Source organism: Leucoraja erinacea, chromosome 22 (genome assembly GCF_028641065.1).
Source record: "Leucoraja erinacea ecotype New England chromosome 22, Leri_hhj_1, whole genome shotgun sequence".
NCBI classification, from domain to species: Eukaryota; Metazoa; Chordata; class Chondrichthyes; order Rajiformes; family Rajidae; genus Leucoraja; species Leucoraja erinaceus.
In genome coordinates this window covers 34,322,023-34,340,937 of record NC_073398.1, presented here as the reverse complement: position 1 = coordinate 34,340,937, position 18,915 = coordinate 34,322,023, and the positions used below count along the sequence as shown (strand labels likewise).

Here is an 18,915-nt window from a genome sequence, read left to right as displayed (position 1 = left end):
TTCTGGAACATGCCCATTAAAAAATAATAGAGCTCAAGGAAATGTTTGTTGAAGGTGTAATAAGCCTTTTCAAGGCGGAAATCTCACACAATGGATTCAAGTTGAAATATAAATCCTTGACTGGGCTGAGAGTTTCTGTCTGCTTTCGCAGCCTAGCTGATCAATTTGAGAATGATTGCAGATGTAACCTTTATGTTCAGCATTAGCAAATGTGTTTGGAGGTTCTCCCAAAGCAGAACAGGCGGGAATGCAGGGTGTTCTTTTTGTGTGATCCTGCCTGTGAACACCGCTTCCACTTCATCCCGTCGCCTGCCCAAAACAACATTTCTCTCACATCAAGCAGAGGCTGATTATTTCATTTGAAGAATTAAGTGGCGGCCCGGAGGCGTAGCGGTAGAGTTGCTAACTTGCAGCGCCAGAGACCCAGGTTCCATCCGAGGGCCGTCTGTATGGAGTTTGTGCGTTTGTGCCTGCGTGGGTTTTGTCCGGGTGCTCCGGTTTCCTCCCTCACGCCACAGACGTACAGGTTTATCAGCTAATTGGTTTGGTAAAATCGTAAATTGTCCTTCGTGTGTGTTAGTGTGCAGGGATCGCATGGATTCGGTGGGCCGAAGGGCCTGTTTCCGTGCTGTATCTCTAAACTAAACTGGCAGAGTGGCCGAGCTGTTGCCTCACAGCACCAGAGACCCGGGTTCATAATTTATAGGGCAGAATTAGGCCATTCAGCCCATCAAGTCAACTCTGCCATTCAATCATAGTTGATCTATCTTTCCCTCTCAACCCCATTCTCTTCCCTTCTCCCTGTAATGCCAGGCACCTTTACTAATCAATTAGTAATCAATCCTGACCTACTTCCTGAGAAGATTACGGAGAGTCAGTATTTCAAGGAGGACTCTCTCGAACTTCTACAGGTGCACAGTGGAGAGCATGCTGACCGGTTGCATCGTGGCTTGGTTCGGCAACTTGAATGTCCAGGAGCGGAAAAGAATGCAGAAAGCTGTGACCACTGCCCAGTCCATCATCGGCTCTGACTTCCTCACCATCGAAGGGATCCATCGCAGTCGCTGCCTCAAAAAGGCTGCCAACATCATCAAGGACCAATACCATCCGGGCCACACACTCATCTCCCCGCTGCCATCGGGAAGAAGGTACAGGAGCCTGAAATATGGAACATCCAGGTTCACGAACAGCTTCATCCCCACAGCCATCAGGCTATTAAACTCGTCATCAAACAAACTCTGAACTATAACAGCCTATTGCACTTTATCTGTTTATTTATTGTGTCTATGGTCTATTATGTTCTATGGTCTATAGACACACTGAACTTTTATCTCCAGTTCTGTATTATGTTTACATATTCTGTTGTGCTGCAGCAAGCAAGAATTTCATTGTCCTATCTGAGACACATGACAATAAAACTCTCTTGACTCTCTTGACTCTTGAGGTGCTGTCTGTGAGGAGTTTGCTCGTTCTTCCTGTGACCACGTGTGTTTCCTCCGGTTGCAGCTTTGTAGGTTAATTGGCCCTCTGTAATTTACTCCTGAGTGACTAAAATACAATACAATAATACTTTATTTACCAAGTATGTTTTGTAATGTATGAGGAATTTCATTTGCCAAGTCAGTCATACAAATAATCAGCAACAGAACACACAAAATACATTTTAAAATAAACATCCACTACAGTGACTCCTATTGCCGAAACGTTGCCTATTTCCTTCGCTCCATAGATGCTGCTGCACCCGCTGAGTTTCTCCAGCAATTTTGTCTACATACAATTGTGGCATCTCTTTTCCTGATTATTTATTGAATGAAACAATCTGGTCCATTTGCTATTTCGAGCAAAAATCATTGATGTGTTACTTGAAAATATTTCCTGCACGGACTGTGAGCTGGCAAAGTTCCCCACGACCATATCCAATTTGTAATATTACCTCTCATGTGCCGCATTGTTGTACAAACAGAGAAGTGTTCTTGCAAGCTTGTGAGTTGAAGGAACATGCACTCTGATAGATGTACACAACCTGTATAAGTTACCAGTCCATGACTTCTGCGTTCCAGTAGTTAAACTAGGGGCGGCACTGTGGCGCTGCGATAGAGTGGCTACAAGGCAGGGCGGAAACAGGCCCTTCGGCCCACCGAGTCCGCACCGGCCAGTGATCACCCCGCGCACTCAGGACAATCTACAATTTTACCGAAGCCAATTAACCGAAAAACCTGCACGTCTTTGGAATATGCAGAGCACCTGGAGAAAACACACGGGGAGAACGTACAAACTCCGTACAGACAGCACCCATGGCCAGGATCGAACACGGGTATCTGGCGCTGTGATGCAGCAACTCCACCGTTGCGCCCAATATCGCTGTTGAGAAAGCCTCGCGGTTTACTGCCGTACATCAGTGTACCACAGCAGCAACCGCCCGCTGATAGTAGAGGCATGGCGATTAATGTGATGGATGGGTTGCCATGTGAAGGTGTCGCTTTAAGTGGGATTTTTAGGTGCTATTTGTATTTACACACATCCGTCATTTTCCTCATTACAAATTTAGGGAAATATTTTCAACTGTTAAAACAATTTTAAATGCATTTGCACTTTAAACCTTTAAAAAATCTAGTAAGAAGACTTAAGTAGTCAGGGATCCATACTGTCTTCTATTCAAAATAACCAAACCACATATTTGCCATTAGCAGAACAGTTGCAATAGATCTGCTTTTTCCAAAACATGCAGCACGGAAACAGGCCCTTCGGCCCATTGAATCCATGCCAGCCCGTTCACACCAGCACTATCTTATCTGTCCTTTGCATCCACTCCCCACATACCCAGAGGTCAATTGACCTTCATAAGTTCTAAGAGCAAAATTAGGCCATTTGGCCCATCAAGTCTACTCCCCCATTGAATCATGGCTGATCTATCTCTCCCTTTCAGCCCCATTCTCCTGCCTTCTCCCCATAACCCCTGACACCCGTACAAATCATGAATCTGTCAATCTCTTTAAAAATACCCAATGACTTGTCGTCCACCGCCGTCTGCGGCAACAAATCCAACAGATTCACCACCCTCTGACTAAAGAAATTTATTCTAATCTTTCTAAAGGTAGGTCCTTTTATCCTGAGGCTTTGTCCTCTGGTCCTAGATTCTCCCACTAGTGGAAACATCCTCTTCACATTCACTCTATCCAGGCCTGGTAAGTTTCAATGTTCATCATCCTCATTGTTCGAGCATTGCCACTTTCATTTCACTGCACATCTCGTATGTGTATGTGACAAATAAACTTGACTTGACTTGACTTGACTTGTTCTATACTCCAGCGAGTACTGGCCCAATGCTGTCAAACTACCTCAATCATTTCTGGGATAAAGCTACAAGCGCGCATATCTTTGGGATATGGGAGGAAACCGGAGAGCCCAGAGGAAGCCCACACGGTCACAGGGGGAACATGCAAACTCCACACTAGAGAGCACCTGAGGTCAGGATTGAATTCTGGTCTCTGGCGCCGTGAGGCAGCAACTCTGCCCTCTGCACTACTGTATCATCAGTCACCATTTCTCATAATGTTATCAGTATCATCTGTATATGATTATATTATCCCAGTACTAGAAGCGTGCTGCACTGCCTGAGTTTTACACTCTTGATGACGTATTAAAAGTCTGCCGATAAGGGCGAATATCAATCCTTTCATGACTATTCGAAGATGTTTTAACAGATTCATGGCATGTGATTTCCAGTAAGCAATACTATCAAAACCGGTTTAAAATGGTCAGTCCTCTCTCTCTGTATGTGATCTCACCACATCTAAAATGGCTGCAGCATTTAGACATCATGTCGGATTGTAAAACCTCCACAGTGAGATGATAAATATGAGTAAACCCCATCTTTTTTCCATTCTTACACCAGAAAGGAATCAAAATTGAGCTTGCTGTACATCTTGGCAAATAATATACAAATTAAATTTTAAGTTGCGGGGATAAAGATTTAAAAGGAACCCGAGGGTTAACTTTTTTAACATAAAAGGTGGCGGGTGTATGGAACGAGCTGCCGGAGGAGGTGGTTGGGGCAAGAACAATCGCAACGTTTAAGAGACATTTGGGCAGTTACGTGGGCAAAGGTTTATTGGGACGAGTGTAGATGGGACATGGATGGGCTGAAGGGCTTGTTTCTACACTGTATGACTATGGCTCTACGATAGCTTATTATTTCTGCTGTAATCCATTATTTCCATATAAACGAGACTATTTACAATTATCCTTATCCTTAAATCTTAGTCTTATTAAATCTAAAAGGCTATTTGACCCCTTAATCGAAAGGCATGTAAAATAAACCAAATAACATTGAATTTGTTCGCAGCGCTGTTTGATACCAAAACTTTATTTTGAAAAGTGCTGCTTCATAAATGCAGGTTTCATGCCAAACATGATCCTTTTCAGTTTGTTCTTTACATGGAGATTTACAAATTACACAGATGTCCTGATTCCTGAGCCTCTGCTGATCAAAAAAGCAGGAGGGTGGCAAATCCAATTTATTCCAAGGCAAATATTTTGTTTCCTTAAAATATTGACTATTAAAATTGACGTCCTATAATTTTTCAGGTTTAGGTATATTATTGCGAGATTGTAAGTTGAAGGAACATCAGGTATATTAGTGTACCGACTATAGAATTCAAAACTTTGCTATTCAAACATATCAGATTTATTATTAATAGGGGAAGATACAGAGTGCAGAATATAGTTCTCAGCATTGTAGCGCATCAGTTCCAGAGACAAAGTCCAATGTCTGCAATGGGGTAGAGGTGAATTGGACAGCACCCTAGCTTATGGAAGGGACGTTCAGAACTGATAACAGAGGGGAAGAAGCTGTTCCTGAGTCTGGTGCTGCGCACTTTTAAGCTTCTGTACCTTATGCCGAACGGGAGCGGAGAAGGCTGGGATGGGACAAGTCTTTGATTATTTAATAAACCTCCTGATTAAAAGTAAATTGAAATAATTGTAAAACTTTAACTGTTCAATATTTTATGTGTCACTTGAAACAGCAAAATCACATTGCATTGGGCGGCACGGTGGCGCAGCGGTAGAATTGCTGCCTTACTGCGCCAGATGCCTGGGTTCGATCCTGACTATGGGTGCCGTCTGTATGTAGTTTGTACGTTCTCCCCGTGACCGCGTGGGTTTTCTCCGGGTGCTCTAGTTTCCTCCCACACTCCAATGACATACAGGTTTGTCGGCTAATTGGCTTGGTAAAAAAAAATTGTGAATTGCCCCTAGTGTATGTAGACTCATGTTAGTGTGCTGGTTAGCACGGACTCGGTGGGCCAAAGGGCCTGTTTCCATGCTGTATCTCTAAAATAAACTAAAGGAAACATTGAAACTGAAACCTAACTGCTACTCGCTAAGCATGTCTTACAGAGCGGTTAGATTTGTAAATGTGTATGCTAACAGTTGGTGCTTACGATATAAGATTGCACATACTGAATATTAACAGATTAGTAAGTTTATAAAACCATCCTGTATAACATTAAATGTTGAGTGTTATGACAGCAGCCTGTGGTACCGATGTACAAATCTACAGGAACCCTATTAATTTATCAAGTGCCACATAATTTTCATGCCTATTTATTGTAATATTTGTACCTGTGTTTTAAATCAATTGTAGTCACTGTTCTCCACCTGGTAGTGTGAAATGTCATTTTCCATTATACTTATTAAAAGTAACTGAGATCATGTTATTACCATCTGTTGTAGCAGATGGGTAACATAATCCTTGACCTTGCCGTTTTTGATAAAATCCAACTCATTTCTGTTTAAGTGTCGAGTTTACAGTGATGTGGCTATTTCTGAATGATTTTCACTGGAGTACTTCCAGGGCCGAGGGATTTTTTTAGCCACAAGGTTAGGCAGAGAAAACTGTTGATGTTCTTTTTGCAGCAAAAAGGTTGAGATGAGATTTGATAGAAGCTTACAAGGTCCTGGCAGGTTTTAATAGGGTAAAGAGGGAGAAGCTGTTTCCAATTGCAGATGGCCTGAGGACATGATGACACAGATTCAAAATGATGGGCAAAAGACACAAGGGGCGGGTGGAGGAAAAATAAAGTCTATTTACCAAGTGGTCATGATCTGGAACATTGTGGAAACTGTCAATTGAAGCTTTCCGTGGGGAATTAGGTGGCCAAGGGGGACAATAAAATGCAGGCCAATGTTTAGTTTAGAGATACAGTTTAAAGGCAGCACAGTGGTGCAGCGGTAGAGTTGCTGTCTTACAGCGCCAGAGACCTGGGTTTAATCCTGACTACTGGTGTTGTCTACGGAGTATAGAAGATCTACCATCGAGGGGATCTATCACAGTCGCTGCCTCAAAAAAGCTGGCAGCATCATCAAGGACCCACAGCATCCTGGCCACACACTCATCTCCCCGCTACCTTCAGGTAGAAGGTACAGGAGCCTGAAATCTGCAACATCCAGGTTCAGAAATAGCCACTTCCCCACAGCCATCAGGCTATTGAACTCAACTCAAACTAAACTCTGAACATAATAGCCCATTATCTGTTTATTTGCACTTTATCTGTTTGTTTATTCATGTGTGTATATATTTATATAATGGTATATGGACACACTGATCTGTTCTGTAGTCATGCCTACTATATTCTGTTGTGCTGAAGCAAAGCAAGAATTCCATTGTCCTATCTGGGACACATGGCAATAAACTCCCTTGAATCTTGAATCTTGAATCTTGAGTTTGTACGTTCTCCCCGTGACCTGCGCAGGTTTTCTCCGGGTGTTCCGGTTTCCTCCCACACTCCAAAGAGGTGCAGGTTTGTAGGTTAATTGTCCTCGGTAAAATTGTAAATTAGTTTAGTTTAGTTTAGTTTAGAGATACAGCGCGGAAACAGGCCCTTCGGCCCACGAGTCCACATCGACCAGAGATCCCCGTGCATTAACACTATCCTACACACACTAGGGACAATTTAGAATTATACCAAACCAATTAACCTACAAGCCTTTACGTCTTTGGAGTGTGAGAGGAAACCGGAGCACCTGGAGAAAACCCACCCAGGTCACAGGGAGAACGTACAAACTCCATACAGACAGCACCCGTGGTCAGGATCAAACCCGGGTCTCTGGCGCTGTAAGGCAGCAACTCTACCGCTGCGCCACCTTGCCGCAAACAAATTGCTCCTAGTATGTAGGATTGTGCTAGTGTACAGGGGTGATCGCTGTTCGGCACGGACTCGGTGGGCCGAAGGGCCTGTTTCTCTAAACTAAACTCAAAAGATGATTTAACTCCATCCTGAGTCCAGCAGTTCATCTAACTGCAGGAGGCTGGTGGGGGGGGAGAGCTTTAAGTTTATACATCAGCTGGCGATTGAATAATAGCAATGACGAGCAAAGGGTGATTTAGAATATCTAATGGAGGGAAAAGATGTAAGAGATACTGTTGTTATCGTGGCTTTTTATCATAAGCAACTGCTGGGCACCAATTGAGCAGCATGTGCCTGTCAGTCAAACAACCTTTCAGAACTGTTGTCATAGACGGTAACTATAGAAACACTCCAACTATACCACTATCTTATTCAAGCAGGAGTTATATGATCCAGTGGCATTAACATATAGATTAGGCCATTCATAATACTGTAAATTGTTTCACCGTACTGTGCTAATACAGTCAGTAACTGCTTCACTCTGCATTGTAGAAGTGTGCATTTGGATGTCAGTGTGATTTTTTTTTTTTTTTTGTTTGTTGTCACTTTTCTTTTTCTTTTTTTTTCAAAAATGAAATAATTGGTAGCGCAAAGGCTCCAGTACTTCATTTGATTCCTCTTTCATAAACATTTCTTAGCCCTTTTCATGATCGAGTACAATGGTGCTTTTACAACTGCAATAATGGTAGGAAGACAAAGCAACAGTGTGAATATGATGCTTTACATGTTCCCATTCAATATCTGTATTAATATTTGCTGTCGGCCTCGTGACAGCCAATTTTACTGAAGCTTGCTTCCTCGCTGTTTACAAAGAATTGTAAAGTCGGACTGCATTTATTTGCAAATTGTACCTGGAGGCAATCCTTAGTAGACTCTTAGTCCTGAATAATAATTTACCTATTTCCTTTGAACTTGCCAAATTTAGTGTCCAAAAGCAATTTTCCTATTTGTAGTGCCTTTATATATAATTGCCCTGTAAACTGTTTTAATATCCTCACTTTAATAGTATCCCACTGACTTATTAAACATCCTTTTGTCAATGATTTAGTTATTGGTAACATTATCACAGCAGCTTCTTTGGTTGCACTAATTTAAGTTACTTTTGGGAGGGGGGGGGGGGGGGGGGGGGGGGGGGGGGGGGGAGACACAAAGCGCTGGAGGAACTCAGCAGGTCTGGAGCATCCCTTGAGGACTAAGAAACAAGATTGTGCAAAAGAACAAGGCGCTGGTGCAGAACAAAATTAAAAAAGAACAAGCCCATGGTAGTGCAAGAGGTAGACAAAAGTGCTGGAGAAGCTCAGCAGGTGCAGCAGCATCTATGGAGCGAAGGAAATAGGCAACGTTTCGGCCCGAAACGTTGCCTATTTCCTTCGCTCCATAGATGCTGCTGCACCCGCTGAGTTCCTCCAGCACTTTTGTCTACCTTGGATTTTCCAGCATCTGTAGTTCCTTCTTAAACACGTAGAGCAAGAGGTGGTCTGTGGTCGAGGTGCGATTAGACCTCACAGCGCCAGAGACCCGATTTAAGATCCTGACCACGGGTGCTGTCCGTATGGAGTATGTACCCGTGGGTTTTCTCCGAGATCTCCAGTTTTTGCCCGCACTCCAATGACGTACAGCGTGGTAGGCTAATTGGCTTGGTATCATTGTAAATTGTCCCTGGTAGGTAGGATAGCATTCATGTAAATTCTTAAGGGGTTGGACAGGCTAGATGCAAGAAGATTGTTCCTGATGTTGGGGAAGTCCAGAACAAGGGATCACAGTTTAAAGATAAGGTATTTTAGGACCGAGATGAGAAGAGAAAAAAATTCCACACAGAGAGTAGTGAATCTGCGGAATTCTCTGCCACAGAAAGTAGTTGAGGCCACAGTTCATTGGCTATATTTAAGATGGAGTTAGATGTGGCCCTTGTGGCTAAAGGGATCAGGGGGTATGGAGAGAAGGCAGGTACAGGATACTGAGTTGGATGATCAGCCATGATTATATTGAATGGCGGTGCAGGCTCGAAGGGCCGAATGGCCTACACCTGCACCTATTTTCTATGTTTCTATGTCTGGGGTTCACTGGTCAGTGAGGACTCAGTGGGCCTGTTTCTGTGCTGTGTCTACAAACTAAACTAAAGATAGGAAATGGACTATGTGGAAAGCTCAGTTGTATAATTACTTCACATATAACTCCCAATGTAAAGTCGTCTTTAAATGAGCTGGCTGGACAGTGTGCTTCTCTGGAACTAAAACAAGAAAATATATAACTATATAATATATATCAGTCAGCATTTGTTTGATCGTTCCACCTGAACTGCATTAATAATTGCTGAGCTATAGTCATACGGCATTGAAACAGGCCCTTCAGCCCAACTTGCCCACACCGACCAACATGTCCCATCTACACTAGTCCCACCTGCCTGCGTTTGGCCCACATCCCTCTAAACCTGCCCTATCCTTATGTTCCTGTCTAATTCTCTCTTAAACATTGCAATAGTCCCTGATCCAACTATCTCCTCCGACAGCTTGTTCCATATACCCACCACCCTGTGTATGAAAAATGTTCCCCTCCGATTACTATTAAATCTTTCTCCCTTCACCTTAAATCTATGTCCTCTGGTTCTTGATTGCCTACCTGATCTATTCCTCTCATGATTTTGTACACCTCTGTAAAATCATCCCTCATCCTCCTGCGCTCCAGGGAATAGAGTTGTTTCAACGCAGCCAGCAGAAAGAAAAGGGGGTCTGACTTTAATTTGGGTGTTTAATCAAACCATGAAGTGAAGTTTATTTATGTCAGCAGCTTATGTTTTGCATTAAGGCAGCAAGGGAAGCCTTTCATTCATTGCAGATTTGTTTTCTTGTTGAGTGTGTAAAGCTGTTCTGTTTTTGATTTTAGTTTAGTTTATTGTCACGTGTACCGAGGTACAGTGAAAAGCTTTTGTTGCGTGCTAACCAGTCAGCGGAAAGATAGTATTACAATGTCACGGTGGCGCAGTGGTAGCGTTGCAGCCTTGCAGCGCTTGCAGCACCGGAGGCCTTCGGTCAATCCCGACTACAGGTCCTGTCTGTACGGAGTTTTTACGTTCTCCCCGCGACCTGCGTGGGTTTTCTCCGAGATCTTCAGTTTCCTCACACACTCCAAAGACGTACAGGTTTGTAGGTTCATTGGCTTGGGTTTGTATACTTGGTATACGTGTAAATGGTACTGATTGTGGATGATCAGCCGTGATCACATTGAATGGCGGTGCTGGCTCGAAGGGCTAACTGGCCTACTCCTGCACCTATTGTCTATTGTCTAAATTGTCCCTAGTGTGTGAGGGTTTGTGTTAATGTGTGGGGATCACTGGTTGGTATCGGTGGGCCGAAGGGCCTGTTTCCATGCTATCCACAATGAACATGAGAATGGGAATAATGTTTAGTGCAAGGTAAAGTCCGATTAAAGATAATTCAAGGGTCTCCAGTGAGGTAGATAAAAAGAGGGGGCACCTGGATTTGAACCGGGGACCTCTTGATCTGCAGTCAAATGCACTACCACTGAGCTATACATTCACATGTTAGGAAGACAATGATTATGCCATCTCGAAGCCTGATAGAATTCCAAGGAGGCAGTGGTCATGTAGGAATCGTGGAAAGCCTCACCGCCCCGGGTTCAGCTTAGACAAAGCTACAGGATGTGTTGAAGCAATCAGGAAGAGGATAATGTCCGGAAGTATCAATGTTGGATTGTAGCACGATAAAGATGATGTTCTGAGTCATAAGACAAAAATAGTGATGGTTTTAGCAGCCCGAGTGAAAGCTGGACCTGACAATGGTTCTACAAATAGCACTGCACAGCTGTGAAACTTGGACCTTGCAAAAGAGGAAGAGAATCAAGTGAAATGCTGGAGATATGGCTCAGTGTCCAAAGGACCATCCTGAGCTACATAATGTCGGCTGCAGAAAGGGTTCTTACCTGAAACGTCACCTTTGATTTTAGTGCAATTTATTGTCACGTGTACCGAGGTACAGTGAAAGGCTTTTGTTGCGTGCTAACCAGTCAGCGGAAAGACAATACGTGATTACAATCGAGCTGTCCACAGTGTACAGATACATGTTCAAGGGAATAATGAGAATGGTGTTTAGTGCAAGATACAGTCCAGTAAAGTCCAATCAAAGATAGTGCGAGGGTCTCCAGCAAGGTAGATAGTAGCTCAGGGTTGCTCTCTAGTTGGTGATAGGATGGTTCAGTTGCCTGATAACAACTGGGAAGAAACTGTCCCTGAATCTGGAGGTGAGCGTTTTCACACCTCTGTACCTCTTGCCCATTGGGAGAGGGGAGAAGAGGTAATGGCCAGGGTGTGACTCATCCTGGATTATGCTGCTGGCCTTGCCAAGGCAGAGTGAGGTGTAGATGGAGTCAAAGGAAGGGAGATTGGGTTGTGTGATGGTCTGGGCCGCATCTACAATTCTCTGCAATTTCTCGTGGTCTTGGCTGGAGCTGTTCCCAAACCATACTCTCCAGGGATGCTGCCTGATGCGCCAAACTGGCGACTCTGTATGGTTTCTCAGTGTACTGCTGCTATACACTTGTACTGCATCTGAGATGTATCTATATGCTTGTCTATAGTGATACTGGTCCTGAACTGTTTCACTGTACCTCGTTACTTGTGACAAGTCACTTGTTACTTGCTGAGTTATTCCAGCACTTTGTGTCATTTTTTGTAAACCAGCATCTGCATTTCCTGGTATCCACATAATGCCCACTGGTTTGCATGAGATCAGGATGCTGTAAGCAGCAATTAGAAACATAGAGGAGTAGGCCATTCGGCCCTTCGAGCCAGCACCGCCATTCAATACGATCATGGCTGATCATCCAAAATCAGTACCCCGTTCCTGCTTTTCCCCCATATCCCTTGATTCCCTTGGCCCTACGAGCTAAATCTAACTCTCTCTTGAAACGTTGTTGATTTGTGATAATTGCATAATCCAGCTTCTTCTCCAAGAACACTCCCTAACTCCCTAACGCTCAAGGATGCTATATACCAAAATTAGATACAACATGCTAGAGTAACTCAGCTTGTCAGGCAGCATCTCTGAAGAAAGAAGAGGGTAAACATACTCTCCAGAGATGCTGCCTGTCCCGCTGAGTTACTCCAACACTCTTCGTCTGTCTTTTGAGATCAGGCTTACTCGAGCATTCTTAGTTGACAGGCAGAACCTTTTTTCCCCAGGGTGGAAATGCCAAAGACATGGGACCATAGCTTTAAGGTGACAAGGGCAAGAGATGTGCAGGACAAGTTTTTTTTTCACACAGAGGGTGATGGGTGCCTGGAATGCTCCCGGGATGGTGGTGGAGGCAGATATGATAGTGGCGTTTGATAGATAGATAGATAGATAGATAGATAGATAGATAGATAGATAGATAGATAGATAGATAGATAGATAGATAGACAGACAGACAGACAGACAGACAGACAGACAGACAGACAGACAGACTTTTATTGTCATTCAGACCGAAGTCTGAACGTAATTGCAGCAGGCATACATATAATACAATACAATAAGAGGCTTTTGGATAGGCACATGGATATGCAGAGGTTTAATTTGGCATCATGTTTTGCAAGGACATTGTGGGCCTCAGGCCCTATTCCTGTGCTGCGCTGCTCTATGTTCTTAATGCATGCATGCATGCAACTGCACTACCAATGCAACGTTTCCACAGATATACAAGCTTGAGATACTTCCGGGGTTCTGATAAAGACATTATAACTTTGATCTGGTATTTTGTTGGTTCACATGCTTGATCAATGGTGTTTTATCAATAATGTTTTATTATTTTTAATGTTTAGTGTTTTCTGAGTCATTCGTAACTGTCACTGTATGTCATGTTGTTACTTGTGGGCGGAGCACCAAAGCAAATTCCTTGTATGTGAATACTTGGCCAATAAACTTACATACGTACTTAAATGAACACAAGTTGAAGATAGACAAAGTAACTGGAGTAACTGAGCAGGTCAGGCAGCACCTCTGGAGAAAGGGAATAGGTGAAGTTTCGCTTCGAGACCCTTCGTTAGATGCTGAGTTTCTGCCTAGCCCACTGAGTTATTCCAGCATTTTGTGTCTATCCTGCATCTCTAGTCAGAGGGTGGAGAATCTGTGGAATTAATTGCCACAGTCAGCCGTGGAGGCCAAGTCCATTGATATGTTTAATGTGCAGATGAACAGATTCTTGATTAGTACGGGTGTCGGGGGTTATGGGGAGAAGGCAGGAGAATGGGGTTGAGAGGGAAAGATGGATCAGTCATGATTGAATGCTGAGTTGACTTGATGGGCCGAATGGCCCAGTTCTGTTCCTAGAACTTATCTTTGGTGTAAATCAGCACCTGCAGTTCCTTCCTACTCAAGTGGCCATATTGTTCAGGAAGGAACTGCAGATGCTGGTTTAAGCCGAAGATAGGCACAAAATGCTGGAGTAACTCAGCGGGACAGGCAATATCTCTGGAGAAAAAGAATAGACAACGTTTTGGGTGGAGACACTCCTCCAGACTTCAGAGCCATTCCTTTTCTCCAGAGATGCTGCCTAATAACTCAAATAACCTGAGTTATTTGCAGCATTTTGCGTCTATCGTTGCCCATATTGTCTGTTTTGCGAATGCTAAAGAAATCATCTTATATTACTCGAAGGTAGACTAAAATGCTGGAGAAACTCAGCAGGTAGGGCAGCATCTATGGAGATAAGGAATAAGCGATTTTTCGGGTTGAAATCCTTCTTTAGACTGATGTCGGGGTGGGGGGGGGAAGAAGAAAGGAAGAGGCGGAGACAGTGGGCTGTGGGAGAGCTGGGAAGGGAAGGGGAAGGAGGGAGAAAGCAGGGACTACCTGAAATTGGAGAAGTCAATTTTCATACCGCTGGGGTGTAAACTGCCCAAGCGAAAATATGAGGTGCTGCTCCTCCAATTTGCGGTGGGACTCACTCTGGCCATGGAGGAGGCCCAGGACAGAAAGGTCGGATTTGGAATGGGAGGGGGAGTTGAAGTGCTGGGCCACCGGGAGATCAGGTTGGTGATTGCGAACTGAGCGGAGGTGTCGGGCGAAGTGATCGCCAAGCCTGTGCTTGGTCTCACCGATTACTCAGTATTTATGGTTCACTTTATTGAAGGTGAGAGAAACAGACAAGTTATTGAATCCATGCATGGATTTGATAACGGATCTAGAATATTTTTTTTTGTCCTCAACCAAACACTTCCAGCCTTTTGATAATGGTATTGTCTCCTGATGGCCATTCATGCGATCATAGATCTAGATTTTGGAACGGAAAGATAATCTCCTGGTTGTAAAAAACACACAATCATACAGAGCGCATGTAATGACTCTGGACTCGAGATTCTTTCACCCAGATCTGAAATTGTGTCTGAAACTGAACCTAATAGCTCACTATGTTGTGTGATTATGCCAAATAAAATACCGCTGTTTTCACAAATAGCTACACATTGAGATTGTCAGTAAAGATTTTATTAAGATTTCTTCATTTCCTTTCCATAGTTGGGTTCAAATTCATTCCACTACAATTTTAAAGTTGTCATTGCCATTATCTGAGACATAATTTATATATATGTGAACAATGCTATGTTGTAATGTCACTTATGGTGGTTAGTTGATAGCCTTTGTCTGTGAGTCAGAAGATCTTCGAAGACAGACACAACAAGCTGGATCAAGCGGGTCAAGCAGCATCTCTGGCGAAAACGAATAGGTGACATTTCGGGTTGGGACCCTTCAGCAGATATCTTGATATTCTGAGTCATGGGAGCAGTTCTTCCCAATTTGTAGAGTCATTTGAGCGGCACAGTGACACAGTGATAGAGTTGCTGCATTACAGCTTCAGAAATCCGGGTTTAATCCTGACCACGGGTGCTGTCTGTACAGAGTTTGCATGTTCTCCCCATGACCACGTGAGTTTTCCCGGGGCGCTCCAGGTTTCCTCCCGCACTCCAAAAACATACAGGTTTGCAGGTTATTTGGCTTCAGTAAAAATTGTAAATTGTCCCTAGTGTGTAGGATAGCACTAGTGTACGGGGATCGCTGGTCGGCATGGACTTGGTGGGTGGAAGGGCCTGTTCCCGCGCTGTAATTCTAAACTAAACCAAATTTCGAGAATGATCACATGAATAGAAAGGACATGACAAATTAACCACTTGTGCACAAGATTCATGTCCATGGTGACAACTGATCGTGACATTATGAAGTAGACAAAAATGCTGGAGAAACTCAGCGGGTGAGGCAAAGGAAGAGGTGATGTTTCGGGTCGAGACCCTTCTTCAGACTGAGATGTACAAACTGACTACAGTATTTATGACTTTGGCGTCATCAAAGGGCTATGTTTTGATTGTCACTTCTGCCAGTTGCTGTGAGACTTGAGGGCCGTTGCTGAGGTCTTCTTTTGCTGCCCAAAATCCAGCGACATTAGCTTCATCTGATCACCAATGGCCAGAGGGCGGTGTAACGGGCTAGATTATACTGGATTGAAGCCACTGACCCCCTCTCTTCCTTACTGAAGCTTTCCCTACTATAATCAATCTGAAGAAGGGTCCCGACTCTAAACATGCCTATCCATTTTCTCCAGAAATGGTGCCTGACTGCTGAGTTGCTCCAGCACTCTGGGTCTTTTTCTGTAAACTAACATCTGCAGTTCCTTGTGTCTCCAGAAAAACAAAAAAAATATCCTGTACATCATCTATTATTCTTATCATAGAAACATAGGTGCAGCAGTAGGCCATTCGGCCCTTCGAGCCAGCACCACCATTCAATATGATCATGGCTGATCATCCATAGCCCATTCCTGCTTTCTCCCCATATCCCTTGATTCTGTTAACCCTAAGAGCTATATCTAACTCTCTCTTATATTTTATGGAAATACACTGTTGACAGATTCTTGCTCAGTAAGGGTGTCATGGGTTATGGGGAGAAGGCAGGAGAATGGGATTAACAGGGAGAGATAGATCAGCCATGATTGAATGGTGGAGTAGACTCGATGGGCTGAATGGCCTAATTCTGCTCCTATGACTCATACGGCTGTTCCATACCTATATGGAAATATACCGCTGCGAATGCCTGCATAACAAGTGACTGCTATTTAAATATATATGTTTGACTCTAAAATTTTGAAAACTGATCATTTTATCTCAGTACGAGTTCTATCGTTTTTTTTAACGTTGCACTTTGTTTCACAGAGGAAGAAGAGGAGCAGGTGCCGACTGATGGAGGCACGTCAGCAGAAGCCATGCAAGTCCCTCTCGAAGAGGAAGAGGATGAAATGGAGGAGGAAGAGGCTGTTAACGATGAGAACTTTTTGGGAAAAAGACCGTTAGAAAGCCCAGACTCTGCCGATTTACCGGTTGCAAAGCGAGCCAGAATAGCGGGGTGTAAAATAGACAGCCCCGACGGTGTTTTGGAACCCAGGGAACCTTTAAGTATGATAAATTCTCAAAGGGTGCCCCCTGTTTTGTCACCGGTCCCTCCGCCAGATCATTCAGACTCACTGCCACTTTCCCCCGAACCTCCCATGCTTGCACCCATACCAAAACCGTCGCCACTTTCCACCCCCAAATCCTCCGACTCAAAAGCATTCACGTCTAAAGTCAAATCGAAGATCTCATCGTCGTCGATACAAAAGCCCAAATCCCCAAAAGCAGTTCAGTTGGCACTCTTGGGAAGTCCCATCCGATCTCCGAAAGCTTCTTTGAAAGCGGACAAAAAATCGCCCATGCGCACAAAAAGTCCCAAAAGCCCGAAAAGTCCCAAAGTACCACCCAGTGTTTCTCATTCCGCGGCCAAGAGTGAAACTCCCAGCAGGACGCCCTTGTCTGTTTGCAACTCTGGGCCTGAGAAACTGGGCAAAGAAAACGTTCAGACCAGGCAGTCGCTCTTGTCGATTGAAGTGGAGAAACCGAATGTTTCCGACACCTCGCCAAAAAAATTGCCAGTGCCTGATAAGAGTATTGATGACTCGATCGACGCCGTCATCGCCCGCGCTTGCGCTGAGCGGGAACCCGACCCCTTTGAGTTCTCCTCAGGTTCCGAATCGGAAGGGGAGATTTTCACCAGCCCCAGGAGACTTACCATTTCAGAATCGTCCACCCCACGAATGTTCTCCCTGTCGAGCAGCTTCAGCAGAGGAAGTGCCACCCCCGTGTCCTCGTCGGCCCCGACAACCAGCACCAATGTATCGTGGACGTTGGACGATTCCATCAACGAGGTTGTTCGGAAGGCCAGCATGGGAACGCCGCCCTCCGTCCCCGTGTCCATCCCTTACCTGTCCTCCCCGTCCGCTTCCCCCCCTACCCCGGAGCCCCTCCTCAAACTCTACGAGGAGCGCACAAAGCACACGTCGACGTCCGACGTGAAGAAAAAGCTGAAGAAAGAAATTAAGATGAAGATCAGGAAGAAGGAGAAGGAGAAGTTGAAGGATAAGGACAAGGAGAAAAAGGAAAAGAGCAAAGACAAAGAGAAAAACAAGGAGGCCAGCAAGGAGTCCAAGATTTTGAAAGAGCTCGCAAAAGACCACGAGCTAGATCCGTTCAAATTTAGAATCAAAGATTTCGATAGCGACATTAAGGCAAAACACAAGGATGGGAACTTCAAAAAGGACAAGGAAAAGCACAAGGAAAAGAAGAAAGATAAAGAAAAGAGTAAAAAGGACAAGGAGAAGAATAAGGACAAGGATAAACACAAAGTTAAGAACCAGTTGACGCCGCTCCCGTTTGTTATAAAGGAGCCCTTGTTCAGCACCCCGAGCAACGTTCGAAGCCCGTCCGTGCTGCCCGCAGTGCCCCTCCTGGTCCCCGAGAGACTGTTTGAAGAGAAGCCCAAAGAGAAGGAAAAGAAAAAGGACAAAAAGGAGAAGAAGAAAAAGAAGGAGAAGGAGAGGATGAAGGAAAAGGAGAAAAGAGAGAGGGAAAAGAAGGAGAAGGAGAAAGAGAAAGAGAAGCATAAACACGAAAAGGTAAGTGTAAGTGTAAAAACTGTTGTAATTTGTAGGTAGACAAAATTGCTGGAGAATCTCAGCGGATGCGACAGCATCTATGGAGCGAAGGAAATAGTCTGAAGAAGGGTTTCGGCCCGAAACGTTGCCTATTTCCTTCGCTCCATAGATGCTGCCACATCCGCTGAGTTTCTCCAGCACTTTTGCCTACCTTCGATTTTACAGCATCTGCAGTTCCTTCTTGAACATTATAATTTGTAGTTTGTATGTAGATATAAAAACAATTGAACAGGTACATGGATAGGAGAGGGTTTAGAAGGATATGTGCCAAACACAAGCAAATGGAATCAGATTAGATGGGGTATCAGCATGGATGATTTGGGCCAAAAGGCATGTTTCTGCGCTGTACGACTCTTTAAATTCTATCTATCATTCTATCAACAACTAAAGAGCAGTCTTGAGCTACTATCTACCCCATTGGAGACCCTCAGACTCTCTCTAATTGCAACTGACTGGACTCTTATCCTGCACTAAATGTTCAACGTTTCTTTATTGTCATGTGTAACATGTAACAGTGAAATACATTTTATGCATGCAGCTCTGCAAGACTATCCTGGTGCCCAGTCAGTATAGAATGGACGGAACAGTTCACCGAGTCCAGATGCAATATATCTATCACAAAACCTTATTCCCTTTATCATATGTCTGCACACTGTGGATGGCTCGATTGTAATCATGTATTGTCTTTCCGTTGACATGTTAGCACACAACAAAAGCTTTT

General features: G+C 44.1%; 1 protein-coding gene across 1 annotated transcript in view; it reads left to right on the top strand.

Annotated features, from left to right (window-relative positions):
- Positions 1 to 18,915, top strand: part of taf3 (TAF3 RNA polymerase II, TATA box binding protein (TBP)-associated facto) — a 175,323-nt gene that overhangs the window by 121,942 nt on the left and 34,466 nt on the right. Inside the window, exon 3 of the mRNA XM_055653432.1 lies at positions 16,384 to 18,155. Within this exon, the coding sequence (XP_055509407.1) occupies positions 16,384 to 18,155 (1,772 nt within the window). The remainder of the gene's footprint in view (positions 1 to 16,383; positions 18,156 to 18,915) is intronic.